Source organism: Elgaria multicarinata, chromosome 7 (genome assembly GCF_023053635.1).
Source record: "Elgaria multicarinata webbii isolate HBS135686 ecotype San Diego chromosome 7, rElgMul1.1.pri, whole genome shotgun sequence".
Lineage (NCBI taxonomy): Eukaryota > Metazoa > Chordata > Lepidosauria > Squamata > Anguidae > Elgaria > Elgaria multicarinata.
This window is the reverse complement of record NC_086177.1, coordinates 42,955,708-42,978,005: the sequence shown is the minus strand read 5'-3', so window position 1 is coordinate 42,978,005 and position 22,298 is coordinate 42,955,708. Positions and strand designations below refer to the sequence as shown.

General features: G+C 40.5%; 1 protein-coding gene across 2 annotated transcripts in view; it reads right to left on the bottom strand.

The window, feature by feature from the left end:
* Positions 1-22,298, bottom strand: part of MBP (myelin basic protein) — a 125,631-nt gene that overhangs the window by 90,720 nt on the left and 12,613 nt on the right. For both annotated transcript variants that reach the window (XM_063130492.1, XM_063130493.1), the window contains exon 2: positions 3,762-3,855. In XM_063130492.1, the coding sequence (XP_062986562.1) occupies positions 3,762-3,855 (94 nt within the window). The remainder of the gene's footprint in view (positions 1-3,761; positions 3,856-22,298) is intronic.

Below are 22,298 nucleotides of genomic sequence, written 5' to 3'. Positions count from 1 at the left end.
AGATCAACGTTCAGGCCCACAGCAGCTCCCTTTCCTCTGTCTTGGACCTACTGGGGAGAAACAAGACTACAGAGGTTCCTATCACTTGACAGAATTTCCTGTGGCATGATGGGTCTGGCACGCCAAAATGGCTTTCCTCCTTTGCTGAGGCCCTTCGTAGGAACGTAAAGCAGAATGCTACTCAAGGCACATGATGTGACTGCACTCCAAGCAGAGCACTCTAGGCCCCTTTCTACACCATACAGGTGTAGAGGGAGGAAGGGGGCGATCCTGGACTTACCTCCTTCCGTGATCGTCCCTCGTGTCCAAATGGCCAGCATGAGGAGGGATGTTGCGCGAGTCGAGGTGGCCATTTTAAAAGAAAGTTACAAGAGCTGGAGCAAAAAATAAAACAAAAAACCTGCTCCTGCTCCCTCCCCACCCCTGATTCCTCCTGGCCCAGCTCCTTCCCTCTACTGATCCCCGCTACTTGCAGGGAGAGGGGAAGAAGCCGGGACAGGCGGCCACACACCTCCCGTTGTCTCAGGATGATCCCGAGACCGCAGGAGGAATTTGGTTTTCCCAGGGATTAGTGTATATAGGCTTGCTGTTTCTGATGCTGGATGTTACACATACTACAAATAAGGGGAGGAGACCTCACTGAAGGAACAAACAAGAAATGGATCCTGTAAGAAAACACTAGGTCTATACTATCCGATCTGTGCTAATAAGACTGTATTGGATATTATTATTATTATTATTATTATTATTATTATTATTATTATTTAGAATATTTATATACCGCTCCCCATTGAAAAATTTCGGAGCGGTGTACAAGGTAAAATGAAAATAAAAACAGAATAAAACAGTTAAAACAAAATTTAAAAGAAGCAATAACAGTAGTCCAAGGCTGCATGTAATATGGTCTAGTGTGAATTATGCTAGACAGTACGGGGCAGATCAAAAGGAAAATAGTCCTTTAATAAATCAGTATGAATTATAATAACATAAATTCCACTTCAACAACAATAATCTGCCTTAATACCCGATGGTTACATAACATAGGACTTGTTACACAGTGTAGTACCACAAGTTAAATAAGTGTGTAGTAGAACAAAACCTTTACAGTAGTGAATCTAAGTAAAACTTTCATTGATTATAACAAGAGTAGAACACACTCACATGAAATGAAAAAGACTTAACAAGCCATCAGGACTAGTAACCATTGATAGGCTTCTCCTCCAGGAATTTATCCAACCCCCTTTTAAAGCCATCCAAATTTGTGGCCATCACTACATCTTGTGGTACTGAGTTCCATATGCATTGTGTGAAGAAGTACTTTCTTTTATCTGTCCTTAATATCCCACCAACCAGCTTCATAGGTTGACCCTGGGTTCTAGTATTATGGGAGAGGGAGAAAAATGTCTCTGTATTCACATTCTCCACACCATGCACAATTTTGTACACCTCTATCATGTCTCCCCTTAGCCTCCTTTTTTCTAAGCGGAACAATCCCAACTGTTGTAACCTTCCCTCATAGGGGAGATGCTCCAGTCCTTTAATCATTTTAGTTGCCCTTTTCTGCACTTTTTCTAGCTCTACAATATATTTTTTTAGGTGTGATGACCAAAACTGTACACAGTATTCTAAGCGTGGTTGCACCATAGATTTGCATAAAGGCAGTATGATACTGCCAGTTTTATTTTCATTTCCTTTTCTAATAATGCCTAACATGGAGTTTACCTTCTTTACAGCAGCCGCGCTCTGGGTTGACATTTTCATCGAGTTGTCCACCACAACCTCAGCTCAGATCCCATTAGGTTATACGTGAGGTTGGGTTTTTTTTGTCCCAATGTGCATCATTTTAAACTTCCTTACATTGAATCACATCTGCCATTTGGACGTCCGTTCTCCCAGTTTGGAGAGATCCTTTTGCTGCTCCTCCCAATCCCTTTGTGTTTTAACAACTTTAAACAATTTGGTGTCATTGGAAAACACGGCCACTTCACTGCTCACTTCTAATTTAAGATCATTTATGAACAAGTTGAAAAGAACTGGTCCCAATACCAATCCCTGTGGGACCCCACTATTTACTTCCCTCCATTGGGAAAGTTTGACATTTATTCCTACTCTCTACTTTTTGTTCTTTAACCAGTTACTGATCCATAAGAGGACCTCTCCCCTTATTCCATGACTGCTGAGTTTGCTCAGGAATCTTTGGTGAGTATCAAGGAATGGTCTGTTTGTCACATCATCATGTAGAAAATTTAGACCTTTATCTCCCTCTTCAGTCTGATTAATTTCTAACCTGGTAAAGTCTTCACTCATTTCCACAGCCAGTGTGCTGGTGATCAAATTACCACTTACATAGCCTACTGACTTCATGAAAACTTTACTTATATTAAAATGCCATCTAGGGTTCCCCTCTAATTCCCATATAACAAAATGTGGATGCATATATAATTTGAATAATAGTAATTTCTTTCTCCATTTTTTCTTCCAGATTGGGAAAGCTATTGGGCTCATTTAACATATTTTGCTAATAAAAATCAATATCTAATTAACAAAATTTGACAAAATGAATAGCTAAATTAAAGGGGAAACACTTGAGCTGGGGTATGGTTTGAAACTTAAAATAATACAAACACAATCATCCATTAACATGAGCACATTTGAAAAATGCACAAAGAAAACAACGTAGATTTCTAAAATGCACACAAACCTGCTTTAATCAATGGGTGCAAATAACTAAATTTCGAAAATTCACACAAGAATACATACAATTTTCTGTGTGAAAAATCCCCATACTGAATCAGGATGGAATGAGCTTGGCAGTGGGAAAATGAGAGCCATGGCAAGATTGATCTTGATTGATCTGCCCATCTCTAGACAGGACTCAGGTGATATTACAAGAAATCCGAGTAGCACAAATAAATGGATATTCTACCAGATCAGGACACCTCTTATTAAACACATATTCTTCAAATCAAAATGCAGTACGTAGCATTTTGAAAAGGTGTAGATTGAGCAAAGAAAAAGGAAAAGGGAAAGAACAAACAGTTGCAGAAAGAGTATACTTAAGTCAGAAACTGACATTTTAGTTGAAAAATACAAGTTAATGAAAAATAATGTCACTTCTATTGGCTAATCTAAGCAGCTTCTTGTAAACATCCCCATCAGTCATAAACATGGAACTGCCCAAACCATACAGAAAGAGGGTAAGGGTATGTCTGCATGCTATTTTAGCAAAAGGCTTGGTGGGTGAGGAACGCAGAATCGCCCTCCTGCCTGCAACAGCTCTCCGAAAACATTTTTATTTCAGGTGGATACAATCTGGTATCAAAGCTAAGCTGAAGAGAAAAGTATTTAGGAACACATTCTGCACTACAGGTAGGTAACTACAGGTCCCCTGCTCTTCATCCCACATCCCTAGACAGCCATCATGTCTAGTTGGATCCCAGTCCTATCCATTTAAATCAGGGATGGGCAACTTGTAGGCAAAATATCTGGAGGGCCACAACTCCCATGATCCCTCACCATTGGCTAAGCTGGCTAGGGCTGCTGGGAGTTGAAGGCAAAAACATCTGAAGGACCACAAGTTGCCCACTCCTGATTTAAATGAAACTTTCTTTAGTGAGTTTAGAACTGCAGGCTTAGGTATGCCAGAAATCTTCCATTTCACCCAGCAACAGATATACAAGCGTGAGTATTGTCCTTAAGGTTACTAACAATGGTGTAGTTAGGGTGTTAAGCATAATGTTTCTAGTTCTTAGGATACATACCAAAAACCTCATTGTCTTCCGAGGGTTCCTGGGTTAGCCGGGGTGCTTTGGAGCTTGCTTTATCTTCCACTTCCTCCACTGTGGCTTCAGCATTCTGCAATGATGCATAAGTCAGTTAAGAAGTCATCTGTAGGAAATATTTGCTCAATAGCAAATATATCACTTTAGGCAGTTCTTAACTTCTACAAAGAAAAAAAATCAGGGCTCAAACTGTGTGGAAGTCTGACCCTTAATCCCAGATGTGTGGGGAGAAGAAAATACACATACTCATGGACACCACCTAGATTACTTTTCCACATGTGCTGGTGAGAACATTGGCAATGAAAATCAGTCCAAAGCTGACTCATGGCTCAAGTTTAAACTCCTTTAGGGCAATAACAGAAACATGTCATAGATTGAGCAAATGTATCTCTGTTCACATGTTCTCACTACACTGAATTAGAAGAAGGGTACTATCTAAGGCCAGTGTGGCATAATGAAATGATGATTACCTAATTCAAATTCTGCTTACCTGACCTCTCAGTCTCAATGCAAACTACCAGCTATGTATGGTGCCCACCAGTGGGCTTGATAAACCCACATACTGTGCCTGCTTAGGATTTCAAAAATAGAGGGAAAGTCAAGAACCTGGCATCTCTCTCTCTCTCTCTCTCTCTCTCTCTCTCTCTCTCTCTCACACACACACACACACACACACACACACACACACACACACACACAGCTGGTGAGGTGACTTTAGCTAGGCAGCCCGCCCTACCTCCATTTGGCTACAAACCCCTTCTCTCAACTTCTCTTTTGCAAAGTGCCATTTCTTAAACAGAGGCAATAATAGTCTGCAAAGAATGAAGACGTTGTTTAGTAGGGTTGGACAGATGATATGGTGGCTGAGGGTCATCTTTCCCTCACAGCTATCCAGTTTCCACTGCAACCACAATTGGCCTGGTTCAGACAGCGCTCTAAACCAAGCTGCTTAACCACAAAATAGTTAAGGGAATGCATGCACTCCCTTAACCATTTTGTGGTTAAGCAGCATGGTTTAGCGTGTTGTCTGAACCAGGCCAATGAGGAGATGTGGCTCTCAAGGGCTGGATTCCTGGGTTGAGGAGACTGGATACCTTACAGCAGCAACTGCTACTGTACTCATATTGTCCACTGTGGGGACAGAACGCTAGGCTAGATGGGGCTTTGGCCTGATCAGCACAGTCCTTATTAAGTTCGACAGGAAAAATTACTATCATTTATTAAACGCAAGTTTGTTTTGAATGCTGACACCTACAAGATGTACAACACTCTTCATTCTTAACATGCATTCGGCTTCCATCCCATGCCACATGGAACAGCCTGCAAGGACCACTTCTATTTTATTCTCTCAAAACGCTTTTAAAAAAACCCCTATCATGGGTTTTTCTTGTGTTTTTGAAAGAGATGGACTGAGTCACATGCCATTTCCTATGTAATGTAGGAGGAGATGGTGACCTGGGAGACATCTTGAATATGAGATACTATGGTCCAGAATCCTTGGAACATAGCCCCATAGGGCTTTTCTCGCCAAACTTTTGGTGCTTTTTTTCAAGATACAGAACCCTCTACAAGCCACATACATTCTGAGATAAGCCCCACCATTGAGTAGCAAATGAAAAGCAGAACGGGTTCAATACGAGTCCTAATGCTTGTATCGTAACAGCACATGGTTCTCTTGCACGGAGTCTCTCTTGACTGGTGAAACTTTTCCCATAGTTCAAGCTTAGTGTTAAATCAGAAGTTAAAGCTAATTAATTGCAAAACACACTTTAAGGCGAGTCATAAATTTGTCTGCTCTGATCTAATACCCAAAGAGAGAAGCTCTGTTGCACTGAGTTGAAATTCACTTCAGTTTACCCCTCCACAGAAGTAAATTTATGACTTGATAGCATATTCTCTCTCTCTCTCTCTCTCTCTCTCTCTCTCTCTCTCTCTCTCTAGTGGGGAACAGATGCTGTGAACATTTTCTCCTACATAGAAGGAATTGGAAACTTAACTCTAATCCAGCTGTTTAATTTTCTTTCCCAGTGTCCTAAAATGCCCTGTAATCCATTGCTCATAACTTAATGGAAAGAGAAAAAAATCCCATTTGTACTCTCTCAGTGGGCTGCAGAGAATTATGGCATGTGTATGGCACATTTTAATGTCACTCTGTACATCTTATCATTATTGAGTTAATATTTCTACTAAAGTTTAATTAACATTGTTTTCAAATAAATTAGTAATCTGTCCACATGTACCTATGGTCCTCTAAAATTGATGAATTGATCAGCTTGACAGTCTTTTAGCATTCAGGAAAGCTATCAAGACTGATCTCTTCCGGCAGGCCTATCCAGTGGAATTTTAGTATGCTTTTAGGTTTTTTGTTAAACAGTGTATACTATGTTTTTAATCAGTATTTTATGCTTGCTGTTGTTCCCACTTTCACCTTTTCTTTGGACACTGTCCTTTATTTAATGTATGACTTCCACCAAACCATTTGGAAAGTTGTAACAGTTTCTTAAGTTAATATATGTCATAGCAATGCTTCTAAAGCTTGCCACCTTTGAATTTCACATTGAAATTGACAACATAGGTAGACTGCCTGTATCAGAAAACCTCCTGTTGAGTTCTTAAAGTCATGTACCCAATTCCCCAATGCATCTCCAGCGTTATTTGAATTGGCTACATTCACATTAACAGATGCCCAGTGTCATCTGCACTCCTGTGTGGGGTAATCATTGCTTTACTGTTCACACACTTCTTTTTTTCAAAAGCCCATGCCCCAAAAGTGATATTCAGTGAAGTTGTGCCTGGAGATTCCAGAATTATCCTCTACTCATTCAGGGTTTTCCACCCATCCACAGACAGTAGTGTTCCTCTCTATGGAGTGAAAGAATGGAGTGGGTCTTTCGAACCCCTGATAGGGCTAGCGATCAAGCAGATTCTGCCCATGGAAATTCCATCTGGCACAAATAGGTCTGTACCATCATTCTATCCAATATTGTACCACCCCACCCAGTAATGATCAACCCGGGATTTAAGATTGGCCAGGTTGACAGGAGCATGTTCGGTGGTGGCTCCCTGACTTCACAAATCCCTTCCAGTAGAGATGTTGTTGTCTCATGTTGTTGTCATTCAGAGGCCAGCTAAAGACATATTTATTTGTACAGGCTTTGGGGGTACAGCAAGTGTTTTGTCTGTTTTCTGGTGTTGAAGTTTTGATTTTATTGAATTTTACTGTTTGTTTGTAATTTCAGAATTATGATATTAACGGCGTTCATGCATTGTGTTCACCCTGTTCAGATGACATGGTAACCCACGGCGGTTAGGCATTTTGAACGAAACATTATGGGTTAGCATGTTGTGTGAACCATTCCTAACCATGGGGCTACATAACCATGGTTTAAACATGCTTATTAACATTTGCTGCAAAACGGTTAGCCGCCTAACCATGGCTTAGCATTTTGTCTGAACAGGCCCGTTATCAACCACCCTGGGCTCCTTGCAAGGAAGGGCTGGGTATAAATATAAATAAATAAATAAATATGAATTAACATTTCAGTAGTAGGGCTACATATATCTCTTCAGGGAGTCCTCCTGCTGTAACTCACTATGTTCTTCTTTAGGATCAATTCTGGAGTTATTACAGTGATGGGGTTGCCATGGAAATAGCTTCTTCGGGGCCAGGGATGCACATCACTGTGGTAACTCTTAGATTTGGCTTCTCTTGTGTTGGCTAGGTTACATGGTAAGTATCTGTGCCAGCACTGGCACAGGGCAGACATTGTGTACTTGCCAAACCATCTGTCTGAGCCACACAGGAAGCTTGATTACAAGCAGATGAAACCTGGATCCATCAAAAATGTTTGTTTTCCCCACAGTAACCACTGTGAAAGTTCTATTTCAATCAGCCCTGAGATGAAGCACAGAGAAATCCTAACATGTTATGCATTTGTTAAATTACGTTGGCATTCAGATGAACACAAGCCAATTTGGGGTGTGTGTGAGGAGCATGCTGTCTGTTTCATTCATTTATTTTGAAAGAGAAATGACAAACTTGGTTAGAAATTCTCTGGAAGTGGCAGTACAATGGCAGCCTTACTTATGGTGACATGCCAAGCTTCTTCCACACAAGCCCAGAACAAAAGCCGTTGTTCTTTGAATGAATCAAAACCTCCTGGAGTTATTTCTGTCTCAGTGGTGCCTTGTGCTCTCTTGAGCCACGGAAAGTCCCTCAGAAGAACGAGAGTCGTCTTTCTCAGTGCTTCCCAGATGCTCTAGTGCTCTCTTGTGCCGATTTCAGTCCCTGCACTTATTCAAGGGGTCTGTGAAATTTAACTCTTCAAAATGATTTGTTGCCAAAGTGAAAGAGAGGGAATTAGTTTTGAATACCAAAGATTAATCCTAAAATAAATGATTGATAATTCTTTGTGCTTTAAACAGCCTTTCCGTATTAAATGATCATGCTTCTCTAGCCTCTGGGAAAACTAGATTTCTCACATCACAGACATACATCTTAGAAGCACACGATAATAACTAGTGTACCAACAGTGACCAGCTTCATCAATGAGGAGCATAACAAAACCTAATATGGCATACATGACAGTGACAATATGGTGGGAGTGTGGAACTGGCAGGAAGTGTCATGATATGTCAATTAAACAAATCAAGACCACAAGACATGGGACAATTATCCTGGATTGATCGATCTATCCATCTATCTAAATCAGGAAAAGACTGGTAGAGAGAGAAAAATTGCTGTAAAAATTTAAGGAGAAACAGAGTTCACCAGAAAAGATTCAACCAAAAATGCACAACGACACCTGCACAGGCAGGATGGTAGGATCCCAGAATGTAATTTTTCCTTGTCAGGAATTGAGCCACATCCCAGCGCCAGCACTTTATCCATGCCCTTGTTTGGCATTTATATAGCTCTGGCTAAGACTGCTGAGCTGATGAAGCCATCTTAGGATATGCGTGCTGCTCTGATGTTTTTGTGAGAAGTACAGCATACAAAACCAGTAATTAAATGGGGATGGATACAGCTTTATTGTTGCACCTGCGGAACAGTTGCTGCTGCCAGAATGGGACTTCCGTGTCCTCTTCCCTGCCTGCAACCCCCTCCAGATCTGCTCCTGAGGGTTGAACGACTCTCTGGAGATTTGGAGGGTGTACAGGAGCTGAGGGGAGATAGAATTCCTATTCTGCCAGTGGTACCCATTCCATGGGTGCAACGCCAAAGCTGGATCCATCTTTTTGTTCACATATTTCTACCTTGATATTATTACAGCCATCAAGCATTAGACCAGGGACAGGTAACCCTTTTTGGAGCTGTGGGCACATTTGGCAATTTGAGAAACTTTCCTGGGCACCACCACAAAATGACTGACATGGGAGGCATGGCAAGGACAAGTAACCTGCCCAAAAGTCTAAGTGCAAGGCAGGGTGCAAGTGGCTGCTGAGCCTGAACACATTAAATAACTCATTTGAACTCACCATTTTCAGCACCAACTGAAACTTATTTCACAGCAATCCCAGCTGCTGGTAAGAAAATGTGTCATTTTTAACATTTATTTTTTTGAAGTGGGAAGGTCAGCTTGGCAGACATGGAGAAAGGTGTCTGGGAGTACATTGCTGCCTATGAGCATCACACTGCCTGTCCCTGAATTAGACGGAGATACCCAAAAATTACAAAAAATGAATGTGTAATAATACTTTTACAAAATCCTAAATAAAGGTTATTTCCTTAAAAGTAAGACTCTTTTAAAAGTGAGCATTCAATTTTGAACCCTATCCTATCATATCACTTAATTTTGTGAACTGCCCAGACAGCTTCGGCTATTGGGCAGTATAAATAAATAATAATAAATAAATAGATGTTTTGACTAGCCAATGTTGAGAACTCATTGTAGGCCAGTACATCTGAAGAGCTATAAGCTGCCCACACCTGTCCTAAAGCCACGAATCTGTACATTCTAGAGAAAGAAATGCTTGAAATGCTGTAAGATGTAAACATCTGTCTTGAGTTTCTTGGTATTTTCTAGGGCAAAGTACTAAATCTAAAATCTTTCATCTCAGAGTTGTGCTAAGAAGTTGACAGCAGAAAATGAAAGAAATACTTTCACAGTGACAAGATGGGGCTGAAGAAAGCTTCTGGACTGAAGTGTGTGCATTAACGATTTGAAGTGGTGGTTCAACATTACTTTAAAAAAAAACCCATCACCACAACATTCCTATATTCCCCAGTTATTTAGCTTGTCCGACAAACAGTGTGTCTGGATGGGATTGCAAGATTAGATGCTTATGAGTCAGTACAAACATGCAATGTATCACAATGTTTTGACCAAAATAATGTAATGAATCAAAATTAAATAATGGATATAACTTGTAAGTTAAATAACCATTTTAAACGATGTAATCTTAATTGTATTGTTTGTTTGCTTGTTTGCTTCTTGCTATGCAACGCTGGGCAAATGGTATTATCATGATGATACTGCTCTCTCAGGATCGTCTGCAACTATTTATTTGGTGGAGTGAAGGAGTAGCAAGGACCGTTACTGGGAACAGGGGTGAGAGTTCTGAACTTAGGCCTGTTGGCTAGCAGCTATTACTATCCCACCCACCTTGCCCAGCTGCTCTTTCTGGGTTGGAAACTGGGGGAAGGTAGTATTTTTCGTTTAATGGTAACTGGAAGGATTTTAAACATTTGAATTCAATTTCATATGTTGGTGTGCAGTAAAATGATCTGAAAATTCATTGGTGTGATTCATGAAGCCGTGCTAAATTTCTTTGCAGATGTGCAACACAATAGAAGAGACATTGGTGATATTTCTTGAAGAACATCTATTAATACTTGGGGTCACCCCTTTAGCGAGAACAATAAATGAGGACCCACATGCTGATGCTGATTATCAATCCTGAAAAAAAATTGAGATTCTGTTAATAAGTGATTTAACTCATTTGGGAGATGCCATGTGGCCTGTTCTGGCTGGGACTGCACTCCCCCTTAAGCATCAGGTTCAGAGTTTGGGGATGTGAGTGGCCCTGGTGGCATGAAGCATCTTCCACAGACTTACACTGAAGCACAGCTGTGGTTTCTCCAAAACAAATATGGCCTCTCTTAAACAGTAGCCAAGCCAGAGTTATTCATACTTCTGATAACATCCCATTTGCATTGTTTCAATGTGCTGCACATGGAGCTGCCACTGAAGACTACAGTTACTACAGAATATAGCAACTATCTTATTAGCTGGGAAGGGTCAAATGGAACATGACTCAACGATCTTGAAATGAATTCAAGGTATTAACATCCTGGCTGCGACAATGGACTGGATGAGGGCTAATAAACTGAGACTCAATCCAGACAAGACTGAGATGCTGTTAGTAGGTGACTCCGCTGACAGGATGGGGGGTGTTCTACCGGTTCTGGATGGGATTGCACTCACCCTGAAGGAGCAGGTTCGTAGCTTGGGGGTTCTTTTAGACCCATCATTGTCACTTGAGGCTCAGGTGACCTCAGTGGCACGGAGTGCCTTCTACAAACTCCGGTTGGTGGCCCAGCTACGCCCCTATCTAGACAGGGATAACCTGGCTTCCGTTGTCCATGCTCTGGTAACCTCCAAGTTAGACTACTGCAATGCGCTCTACGCAGGGCTGCCTTTGAAGACGGTTTGGAAGCTGAAGCTCGTGCAAAATGCAGCGGCCAGATTGATTTCGGGAACCAGAAGGTTTGACCATATAACACCTGCTCTGGTCCGCTTGCACTGGCTGCCTGTATGTTTCCGAGCCCAATTCAAGGTGCTGGTTTTGACCTATAAAGCCTTACACGGCTTGGGACCACAATACCTGACGGAACGCCTCTCCCGACGTGAATATACCCGGTCACTACGTTCAACATCTAAGGTCCTCCTCTGGGTGCCTACTCCGAAAGAGGCTCGGAGTGTGGCAACGAGGGAGAGGGCCTTTTCGGTGGTGGCCCCCAGACTGTGGAATGACCTCCCTGATGAGGCTCGCCTGGCGCCAACTCTGCTATCTTTCCGGCACCAGGTTAAGACTTTCCTCTTTGCTCAGGCATATGGCAGCACATCCTAATTACCCACATGTTTAGTTTTTAATCGGTTTTTAATGTTTTATGTGTGTATGTTCTGTGTTTTAGAGTTTTAAATTTTGTACACTTGTTTTTACCTCAATTTTAGAATTTCTGTAAACCGCCCAGAGAGCCCTGGCTATGGGAGCGGTATATAAGTGCAACAAACAAATAAATAAATAAATCCCCAAGCAGCTTAGGACCAGGATACCTTAACAATTTGGTCTTTAAAAATACTACCCAAGCAGTAAGACCATCTGCAGGTGCCTGCGCTGTCTGTGGTGAGGTGGAGATGACCCAAGATAGGGTATCTTCTGTTGTGGAACTTTGTCTATGAACTTGCTTCCCAGGGAAACTCACCTGGTGGTACCTCTGTTATCTTTTGGGCATCAAATGAAGATTTTCTTTGAATTCCCTCAAGCTTTTCACGACTGACACATTTATTGGGGTTTTAAAAACTCAGCTGATGCCATCTTATTCTGTACGTTGTATAGATCATTATTGATATTGTATCATTCTCTTTGGGAGGTTGCCTATTTTAAAAAAGTATATAAATGCTTAAAACAAATAAACACACCCATCCATATATGCATATAAAAATCCATACAGAGTGGGATGCTTAGTGTGTTAGTACATTTTGTTTGGATAACTAGAGAGTCCAAGCCAACAAGGTTTCATGCTGAATTCCCTGCTAGTTGAAAAACATGCTTAGGTGCCACCGAAATCAACTGGGCTTTGAAGTGCACTCTGATGCTTAACCATGTGTTTAATTGGGGCCGATATGATTTGCTAGCCAATGGTTCATCAAGCTTGACAGGCAGGGAGGCAGACTATGGGGAGGACTGGCAATCCCCCACTTCACGTTTCACTGCGGTGTTTCTCAGTGCAGTGGAATAGCTGAAGAGCCTTAGGTTTGCTAGGGAAGTGCTTCTTCCTTCCCACATTGCAGACTTTCAGCCAAGCTACTCTCTCTGAAAATGTGGGAATACAGAGGCCTCCCCGAATGGAGATGACAGTGTGACTGGCACTGGGCAGGGGTTTGGTGAAATATGGATGTTTTTGCTCTCAAATGGTTAGGATCAGCGCGTTCTAGCCTGCAAATGTAAAAACCAGAGTCACGATGTTCTTCTAGCACACGCACCCAGAGGTACAGTGTAGGCAGCCTAATAAAAAGCTTATGCAATGACATTATCTGAGAGCAATGTGGAATGGCCATTACATCTCTGACTCTGCAAAAACAGTACATTAAAAAAGCATCTGGTATAGTTAGGACAGTAATATAATTTCTTAAAGCCACCTGTTAAGGAAAGGGTTCACTAAAGAAATTTCTACACCATAAAAAACCAACGAAACCCAAAGGCCCCCATTAATAAGTAGGAAATATGGCAGGTAGGCAGAGGATTAGAAATACTAAGGGTTATTCATAGAAAATGGTTTGACCGGTTGCCTAATGGTGCCCAATTACTTTGTTTTCTAAGGTAAAAGAGGGTCAGCCACCAGTATAGATGGGACAAGGCATAACAAATGGTATGCCATGCTTTTGAAAAACCAGTGGAAACAGCATAGGTCTTCAGCCAATGTAATGTGTTAATGCACGTATTGGAGGCAAGGTGGGACTAACACTAGGAAATGGCCCCTTTTCCATAGTAGGGAGACTGCTGGCATGTTTGATGTCTTACCTTTGATTGCCTACCTGCCTCACTTCACCTACTGAAGGTGACATGCTGTGTTACACTGGCAGAAGTGCCAATTTCAAGGCTCTCTAATCAGGGAGTGTCAGATTTGAGAGACGACTGTTATTAGAGCTCCTTGGCAGGTAAGCAGGTGATAATTTGTACAACAAATAAAGGAATCTTCCCCCCCCCTCCACACACTCAAATAATGCTGGTCAAATTTACTTCTGAAACCACTCTAAAGTTATTTTGGCTGTAAACTCATCTTTGACTGTCTTCCTTTCCCCCTGTCTGTTTTGATCTGTCCTTTTGCATTCATTCGCTCATCAAATTCTTAACTAAAATACAATCTGCAAAACAGCTCCATGCCTGACATGATCATGCTTGATTATTTTCGTAGCCATCTCAGAGTTAAAAAAAAAAGTTTTCTCTCATGTTTTGCTAACAATTAGTGTAGCAAATTGTGTCTCTAGCTTTCTTGGTCCATGTACATCAGTGGTTCTCAAAGTGGGCGGTACCGCCCCTTGGGGGTGATGGGATTGCATAGGGGGGCGTTAAGAGGCAAGGGGGTGGCAGGGGGGCGCTAAGAGGCAAAGGGGCAGCAGGGCGCGCTTGAGGTGGTCTTTTCCGAGAAGCACCTCTCCAGAAGGTCTTAAAATTCAGGGACATTTTTATGGGAGAAGGTAGTTTGATCCCAAGCCATATAGGGGAAGAATTCACACATGTATTAATACCATTTAAGAAGAGTCCTTCTAACGGTGAACTGAAATGTTTCAAAAGCACCAAAACGCTAATGAAAAGACAAATCCTGCTTGGTGTGCCCTGCCATGCCGGCTGCAAAACAGAGGTGTTTGCTCTCTTTTCCCTCCCTCCCTCGGCAAGCCTGAGGTGGGTGCTTCCCATTTAAAGGGTCCAATTGAGCTACAAAATGACATTGAGCTGAAGCCAAAGTTTAAGAAATCGTACCAGGAGTTTTGGTTACAGAAGGAAATTTCTGATCGCTATGCTGCACTATGGAGAGTGGTTCAGAAGCTCCTGGTTGAATTTCCAACATCATATTCAGTGGAATGTGGTTTTAGTGTGGTCTGCCTACTTCTCTCCAAGCAAAGAAATTGACTCCAGATTACTAAACATGGTGATTTAAGACTCATGTTAAGTGACTTTAAACTAGACATTGGGAAACTGGTATCACTTCATCAAGCCCATCCATCACATTAAGAATTTACAGAATAGTGAGGTACTCTACCCTAGTTACTAAATGTGATATCTAATATTCTTCCTAAATGACTATCAGACTTTGAAAAGATGATATCACTGGATCAAGTTCATCAATTATTTTTAATTGAATAAATTAAAAAAATGTAATTGTATTTTGAATAAATATTCAATTAATTGTTACAGTTTTGAATTTTATTGTTATTATCTTCCTTAGTGGGTCGTTGAAAACAGCTATTCTGAATAATGATATTTATAGTGTAGGGTAGGGGGCACTGGGCATGAGTTTGTGGAACCAAGGGGACGGTTACCTGAAAAAGTTTGGGAACCACTGATGTACATGGATGTTAGAAATTTCATTTACATTCTAATTTCTTCTTTTGAATTACAGCAATTGCCATATAATGGATGAAATCTTTTTTCTACACAAAGAATACTATTCCCGTTGTACAAAAGCCATGCACAAAGAAGCAAAATGTTTATTTAACAAGAACAGAAAAAAAAATCCTTTTTACAAAATGTAACTATTGCCTCTAAAATCCCTTCAATCAAAATGATTTTGCAGCAGATGCGCCATTTTATTCTTAGGTAGATGGGAAGGAAGGTAGAAGCATAGGCATTAGCCAAGCATATGACGTGGTAACGACAGACATTTAGATATGACAGACATAATGTTAATGATTTATTCAGATTTTAACAACATTAATAATTTTGACAACATTAATAAGTAATGAATTCATAAAAAACAGGGAAATGGGACTATAAAGATTCCACATAAAATTCAGTATTCTATTAATAATGATGGCCATGTTTGTACAACCTTTGGTCGACCTCAGAAATTGTGTTAGGAACTGCACCTCACATCACATGCTTTTTCAACTGGCCATTTCAAATATATATCAGTGAATTCAAGTTAAGGCATTGAAATTACAAGAAAATGATTCACCTAAATGCCAAACCAAGGAGTGCCTTCCACTCCCAGGTGACAGCTGATTCATCTGCAAATAGACATTCCTGTTCTGCTAGAAACAACCCACAGGCTCCTACCAACAGAAGACGTAGCATATCTGCACCATTTTTAAAAAAGCACTATTGTAAGGTTACGCTACAGGTTGAACAGGGAGAGAAGCTGATTCCCTGACCTCATGATTGTTCAAGGAGCAATCGAGAAATAGTCTTGTAAATGGAGGAATGTTTAATGACCTCTTGTGGTTAAAAGATGATATTAATTTTAACTGTGGTAAGACATACCAGACAAAAGTAGTTCGTTGTGGTTCTGTCTACCATTTCTCTCCCAATGTAAGAGAACAACAAATCTAATGAAATACTAATGATGGTTCCACCACAGTATTCTGTCTCCAATAAAGGCCAGATTCTTGATGCATTTATAGCATTCCAGAATATTAATATGCAATTTCTTTTTTCTGTCATATGTTAGAAAACAAATTCCAGATGACAGAAACAACCACATGTACTGACATGAATACAGCAATGCTAGAAAGAGACCAAAGTTAATTTCCAGAATATACCCTAGAAATAAGAAACATGTATATATATTTAGGGCGCAATCCTATACATGATTAGACATAAAGAAAGTGCTACAACTCCCAGCATTTACCAGCCAGCATGTCTAAACATACGTAAGATTTCACCGATTTCACCCCTAAATCTTTTTTTAGCTCAGTGTTATTGGGTGACAGAACCTCTGGAGTAAAGTTTAATTGTAAAATGCCTCAATGTAAAATGGTAGTTGAAAGCACAGTAAATACAACAGCTCTACCAAGTTCAGGTTCTCCTTCTGAGAAAGGCAGGCAAAGAGGGAAATACTATATAGATGAAATCATAATTATAAAATAAGGATACACTCTCTATTTCTAATGAATTAACTTGAAAATATCCTGTGGAAATGTATCATGACAGACATAATACCCCTAGGATTGGTTAGTGAAAATACGCAACAAAATTGCTTGTTTTTGAGAGAAAAAAGAAGAAAAATCAATTGTTGCAATTAATATAGTTTTGTGACGGTTACTTGCTTTCATTAAGAAATGGGGAAAAGAGAGCTCTTTCCCTACACCACAGAAACAGCCCATTTGCTGAAAATTAACACTGAGTAATTGTAAATTTGCAAGAATATATGAATCACTGCAATTAAGCATATCCTACACAATATAGGGTGCAATCCTATGTATATTGAGATGGAAAAAAGTCTTACAGCTCCCAGCTGGGAATTGTAGAACTTTTTTCTTTCTAAACATCCATAAGATGCTCCCTTAGTCTGGGCCAGGAACATAAAAGAGATGTAAAAGTATGTATGTATGTACTACACACACTAACACACACACACACACACACACACACGTGTGTGTGTGTTTGTGTGTGTGTGTGTGTGTGTGTGAATTAATTTTGCTAAGAATTCTAAGGTTTTTTCTTTACCTACAAATTTTCCAGGCTTTTTCATCTTCTAAGTGGGCCTGTGGGCATGTCTACGCCATGCCTTTTTTCTGGACTCGTCCCTGAGTCATCCCTGTGCGTCCAAATGACGCACAGAGGATCTCGGGGGTAGGCAGGGACACTACCTGCATTTTCCTGGGGTAATTGGCTGCCCAGTTATCCCAATTTTCACTGCATTCCCAGGACCATCCTGAGACCACGGCTGGCTTCGTGCCTATGTGAGAGGGGTGGGGCCAGCAATTTCACCATTCCCAGGATGGCGGTTGGGTGAATTTGGGCCACTTCTTTTTTAGCTTTTTTTGTGTGGATCAGGGCCACATACAGCTTCTTTTCTGTAAAAAAAAAAATGGCAGCTGAATCATCCCTCCTCTTTTCCAGATATTGCGCTGCTGTCGAGACTCTGGGGAAGGATCGTGGAAGCAGGTAAGTCCACGATCCCCCCTCCCTCTACACCCTTAGATGTAGACATGCCCTACATCTTCAGGGACAGTTGAATAACCTCCCTTGAATCTCTCTCATAACTGTGCCATAAATGAGAGAAAGTGGATTTGGCTGGCTAAGCCTTATAAAAACAGTCACTTGCTTAAGCTATTTACACAAACCAATGCCCTATTTCATATTAGGAGCATAATAGAATCATAGAATAACAGAGTTGGAAGGGGCCTATAAGGCCATTGAGTCCAACCCCCTGCTCAATGCAGGAATCCACCAAATGGTTCTCTAGCTGCTCTTGAATACCTCTAGTGTGGGAGAGCCCACAACCTCCCTATATTTCACTTGCTAGAAGTCTGTCCATTAGTGTGCAACACTATGCATGTTTAGACAGAAAAAAGTCATACAGTTCCTAGCATGCCCTATTAAGGATGGCATAGGGTTGCATCTTCAAGCACTGTGCCTTCAACTGTGGCCAGCCACAAACTTCTGGGGAGATCACAGCCATATTCTATTGTATTTGCAACTGGGAAAGCTAAAAGGCATTCTGGACTGGTCATCCCATCTCAGTAAAATCAGGTGCAGCAGATAAGGCTATTTGGATAATATGTCCACAACTAAAACAATTACATAGAAGATGAGTGTATGAATGTGAAAAGGAGGAGAAAACAGGGAGAGGGTGATTTACACACCTTAAAAAAAGCCACACTTTCTATGCTAGAAACAAGAGCCATACGGTTTAGTTCACACTACATGGTATATACTGCAGGCTTATCCTTTCAAAGCAAGTGGAAAACACAGCCATATTATGCTTCATTACCTAGGAATTCTGCCTTACAGTTTCTTAGCACATTCTTAAAATATCATTAATCAAGCCTAGCTCATTAGATCCTCTGGGTAATGGAGCAGCATAGATAACACATGAAACTGTGAGGAATCGAATGTCCAGCACGTCATCTATCATGTAATCTAAAATGAGAATGCACTTCTAAAAATTTATTACATTAGATTTAAACAAAATATCTTCAGATGAGAATGTGGAATATTTCTCATCTGTCTCTGAATTTATTATTATTATTATTATTATTATTATTATTATTATTTATATAGCACCATCAATGTACATGGTGCTGTACAGAGTAAAACAGTAAATAGCGAGACCCTGCCGCATAGGCTTACATTCTAATAAAACCATAATAAAACAATAAGGAGGGGAAGAGAAAGCAAACAGGCACAGGGTAAAACTAATAGTATAAAGTCAGAACAATTTGGAAGTTGTTGTGAAATATGAATAACTGACATCAAAGAAATTATTTACAAAGTCAAATGAAGAAGCTATTTTGTTTGGAGAATAAGAGGGGGGGAAATATCACCAAGGATAACTTTGGCATCTGTATCACCAGTATATCACAATGGGTGAGTTTGCACGCTACGCCACTCCGACACACAATGGTGTACTCTGCAGCTTGCTGTGGCTTGTTTCCTCCCACCCCCCAGTCATCCCGCCTGCTCCTCGCATGTATCCCAAGTGCCTTTGCAGCAGAAATCCCCATTCCCTCGTTCGTTATATCAGCAGCCTTTCTGCAATTGGTCCACTGGGGTTGTGCCCCCCCCCCCGCTCACACATTCTGCATCAGATCACCAAATGCATATAATACATATAATTTTCAGAGCCCTTATGAATGTGGTAACATGTTCATAAACTTAAAAAAAAATAGGGTCTTGCAGAAATGCAGGGGAGCTCATTACTAACTGTCCACTATTTAGCCCAGCATATCAATATCCCCCTCTTGTCAATGTCCTTGTCAATTTCATCCCCCACTTTGGCACTTGCCTTGATAGCAAACACATTAAAAAGAAAGAAAGAAAGAAAGAAAGAAAGAAAGAAAGAAAGAAAGAGCTGCTTCACATACTACTGAAGTAATTACACTTGTTCAGATGCTTTTGGCTTCCCCCCACTATTTTATTTATTTATTTATTTATTATTTATTTTTATACCGCCCAATAGCTGTAGCTCTCTGGGCGGTTCACAAAAATTAAAACCATAATAAAACAACAACAGCCTAAAAACACAAATACAAAATACAGTATAAAAAAGCTTGTCACTTCCCTCAACTAGTCTCCATAGTTAGCTATCAGATATACATATCATTACAGAGCAGTGATGGGGATCCTTAAGACATGCAACTTTGAAGGCACAGCAGTTATGGGATCAGAAAAGATATGCATGTGGTTCCCTCTTTTGAAAACAGAACATTTCAGAGCCAGCTATTTGTTCAGACTGAGGCTACTTCCCCTAAGAAATGCTTTTATTGAACTGAGATTCCAAATGATGCCAACTGCAGTTCCAGATGGCCGCTACCACAAAGTGCCATTTGAATGCAGACTATGCATCTGTGGCCAACATCAAGGGGAAGACATCATTCACTACATGTTAATTTGCCCTCCAAGAGAGAGTTTCCTTCAACCCTTGTTAACACATGGATATAGGAATGTCCTTGCAGAAACAGTTATTTTTCTTCGGAGTGATACCAGCAGTTATGTGACACATAAAGTGGCTTTGTTTGCACTGGCAGCAAAAAGGATTAGGAAGACAAAATTGCCATAAACTGCCATGGAGATTCAGACTGCTGAGTGAAAACTGAGTTTTAGTTATGGTAAATTTCAAGTTATTTGTGTATTTTTGAGGTATCTGCATTACTGTATGTATGTATGTATGTATGTATGCTTTCTTTTGATGTATTTGTCATGGCCTTTGGTTAGTACAATAAACTTTGGACTGATTGATTGATATGCAGATTTCAAGGCAGAGCATGGAGTGAGGGGAATCAGTTAAAATATGCAAATTTCAAGGCAGACAAGTGAGGTGGATCCGTAAATATACGCAGATTCCAAGGCAGAGGGTAAGTGGGATCAGTAAATATATGCAAATTTCATAGCAGTGGACTTTTAAAAGTGTGCACTTGCACAAGACTGAATTTATTTTTATTTATTTTTTAAAAAAAGATTGTGAACATATTTGGGACACTCTCTGGTGTTCTTTCTTTACAATTTTTAGGAAAATGGGGTGGAGGGCACTGACAAAGAATGAGGGAAGATCGTGAGGTCGTGAAAAGCAACAGGTGGTCTCGCTGCTCTTGCTGGGTGCCTCTCTAGCCACCCCTAACAACCCACGGTTTGGTCACAACCCACCATAAAAACAAGCAACCTTGAATAGTCCAACAACAAACCATGGTTCTCTGGGTATTTTGTTTCTAGAAAACAACCCAGAATGAAAAAAATTCTCTGAGTTCAGATGCCACGACAAGCTATTCTGAAACAATGACTTAAGGTGTCGTATGAATCAGGTAAATTTACTAAGAAATTTCAACTCCTGCTAACATTCAAACCTTTTCTCTGATGCTAACATTCAAACCTAGCTCTTTCTATGCTTGGAGACTTTTGTTTCAGTGATACACTGAAATATACTACCCCTTTACTTGCCCTGCAAAATATCGCAATAACCTCTCAGTTTGTAAGCTGGAGCAGCAATATATGATAGAATTTTCCGTGGAGAATAACATCAATATACAACACACAGGGAGGAGAGCAACGAAACACTTCTACCAGAAATAGGTAAATGAAAGTGGAGTGTCTTCCACGAACATAACTTCATTTAGCTGATGATTTTTGCTTTGTTGTTTTTAAAGCAGAGCTCAACTTGACTCTCACTTTTAGATTAAGTCTGACCTAGTCCAAACCTAGAAAGATGTGCAATTTATGTGCCCATGCTCCACAGAGTTATCTGTGGAAATACCCCACAAAGCACATTTTTTGAATTTCAGATACTTTGAAGTTCATGAGAAATACTCTCACAGCTGGCAAGGAAGTCTCAACGGGCCATATGGGCAATTTAGATGCCAAATTCTATGGCTTTGTCTGGAACAGTGTAAGGACTACCAAACCACTATGCACATGTCATGATGCAGCTCATACTAGAGCTTTCTAACAAAAAGATACACCTTATCGTGCAAAGGAAATTTCCATTTTCCTTTCCATGAAAAGAATGTCAAAAACGACTTCTGCATACAGATAACTATGCCACAGGATGTGGTATTTACCAACTGTAAACTGGATTTTAAACAAACCAAACTACATCAAGAATACTGAATCGTCACTGTATAAGCCTTTTCAGATGAAGTGAACTACATGCAGTTCAAACACAGTTACATCCCCAAATGTAAATAAGGTGAAGGGATGGTTCACACTTCCTAGTTCAATCCATACAAACATGTCAAGAGTGTGCAGGGCTTCCCCAGGGGTCAGGGTTTGGCTGCTCTCATGCAAAGGAGCCATTGACATGATCTAGTACTCCATGTAGGGGTCTGTATATCCAAAATAGTTCATTACCTTCCCCACAACCAAAGATGTCAATACAAATCATACAAATAAAGAGGCATTTTGAAAATTTTATTAACTGTGTAAACATAATGTGTAGGATTGTAGAGCAAGGCAAGAACTTGAATTACCTGCAAGCAGTTTTTTAATTTTGTTTTAAAACACAGAGTATATACTCAAGCCTTGTAAATACAATATGGCCCTGTTCAGACAACACGTTAAACCATGATGGCTAAGCATTTTGAGGTAAGCATTATGGCTTAGCGTGTTGTATGAACCATTCGTAAACATGGTGGC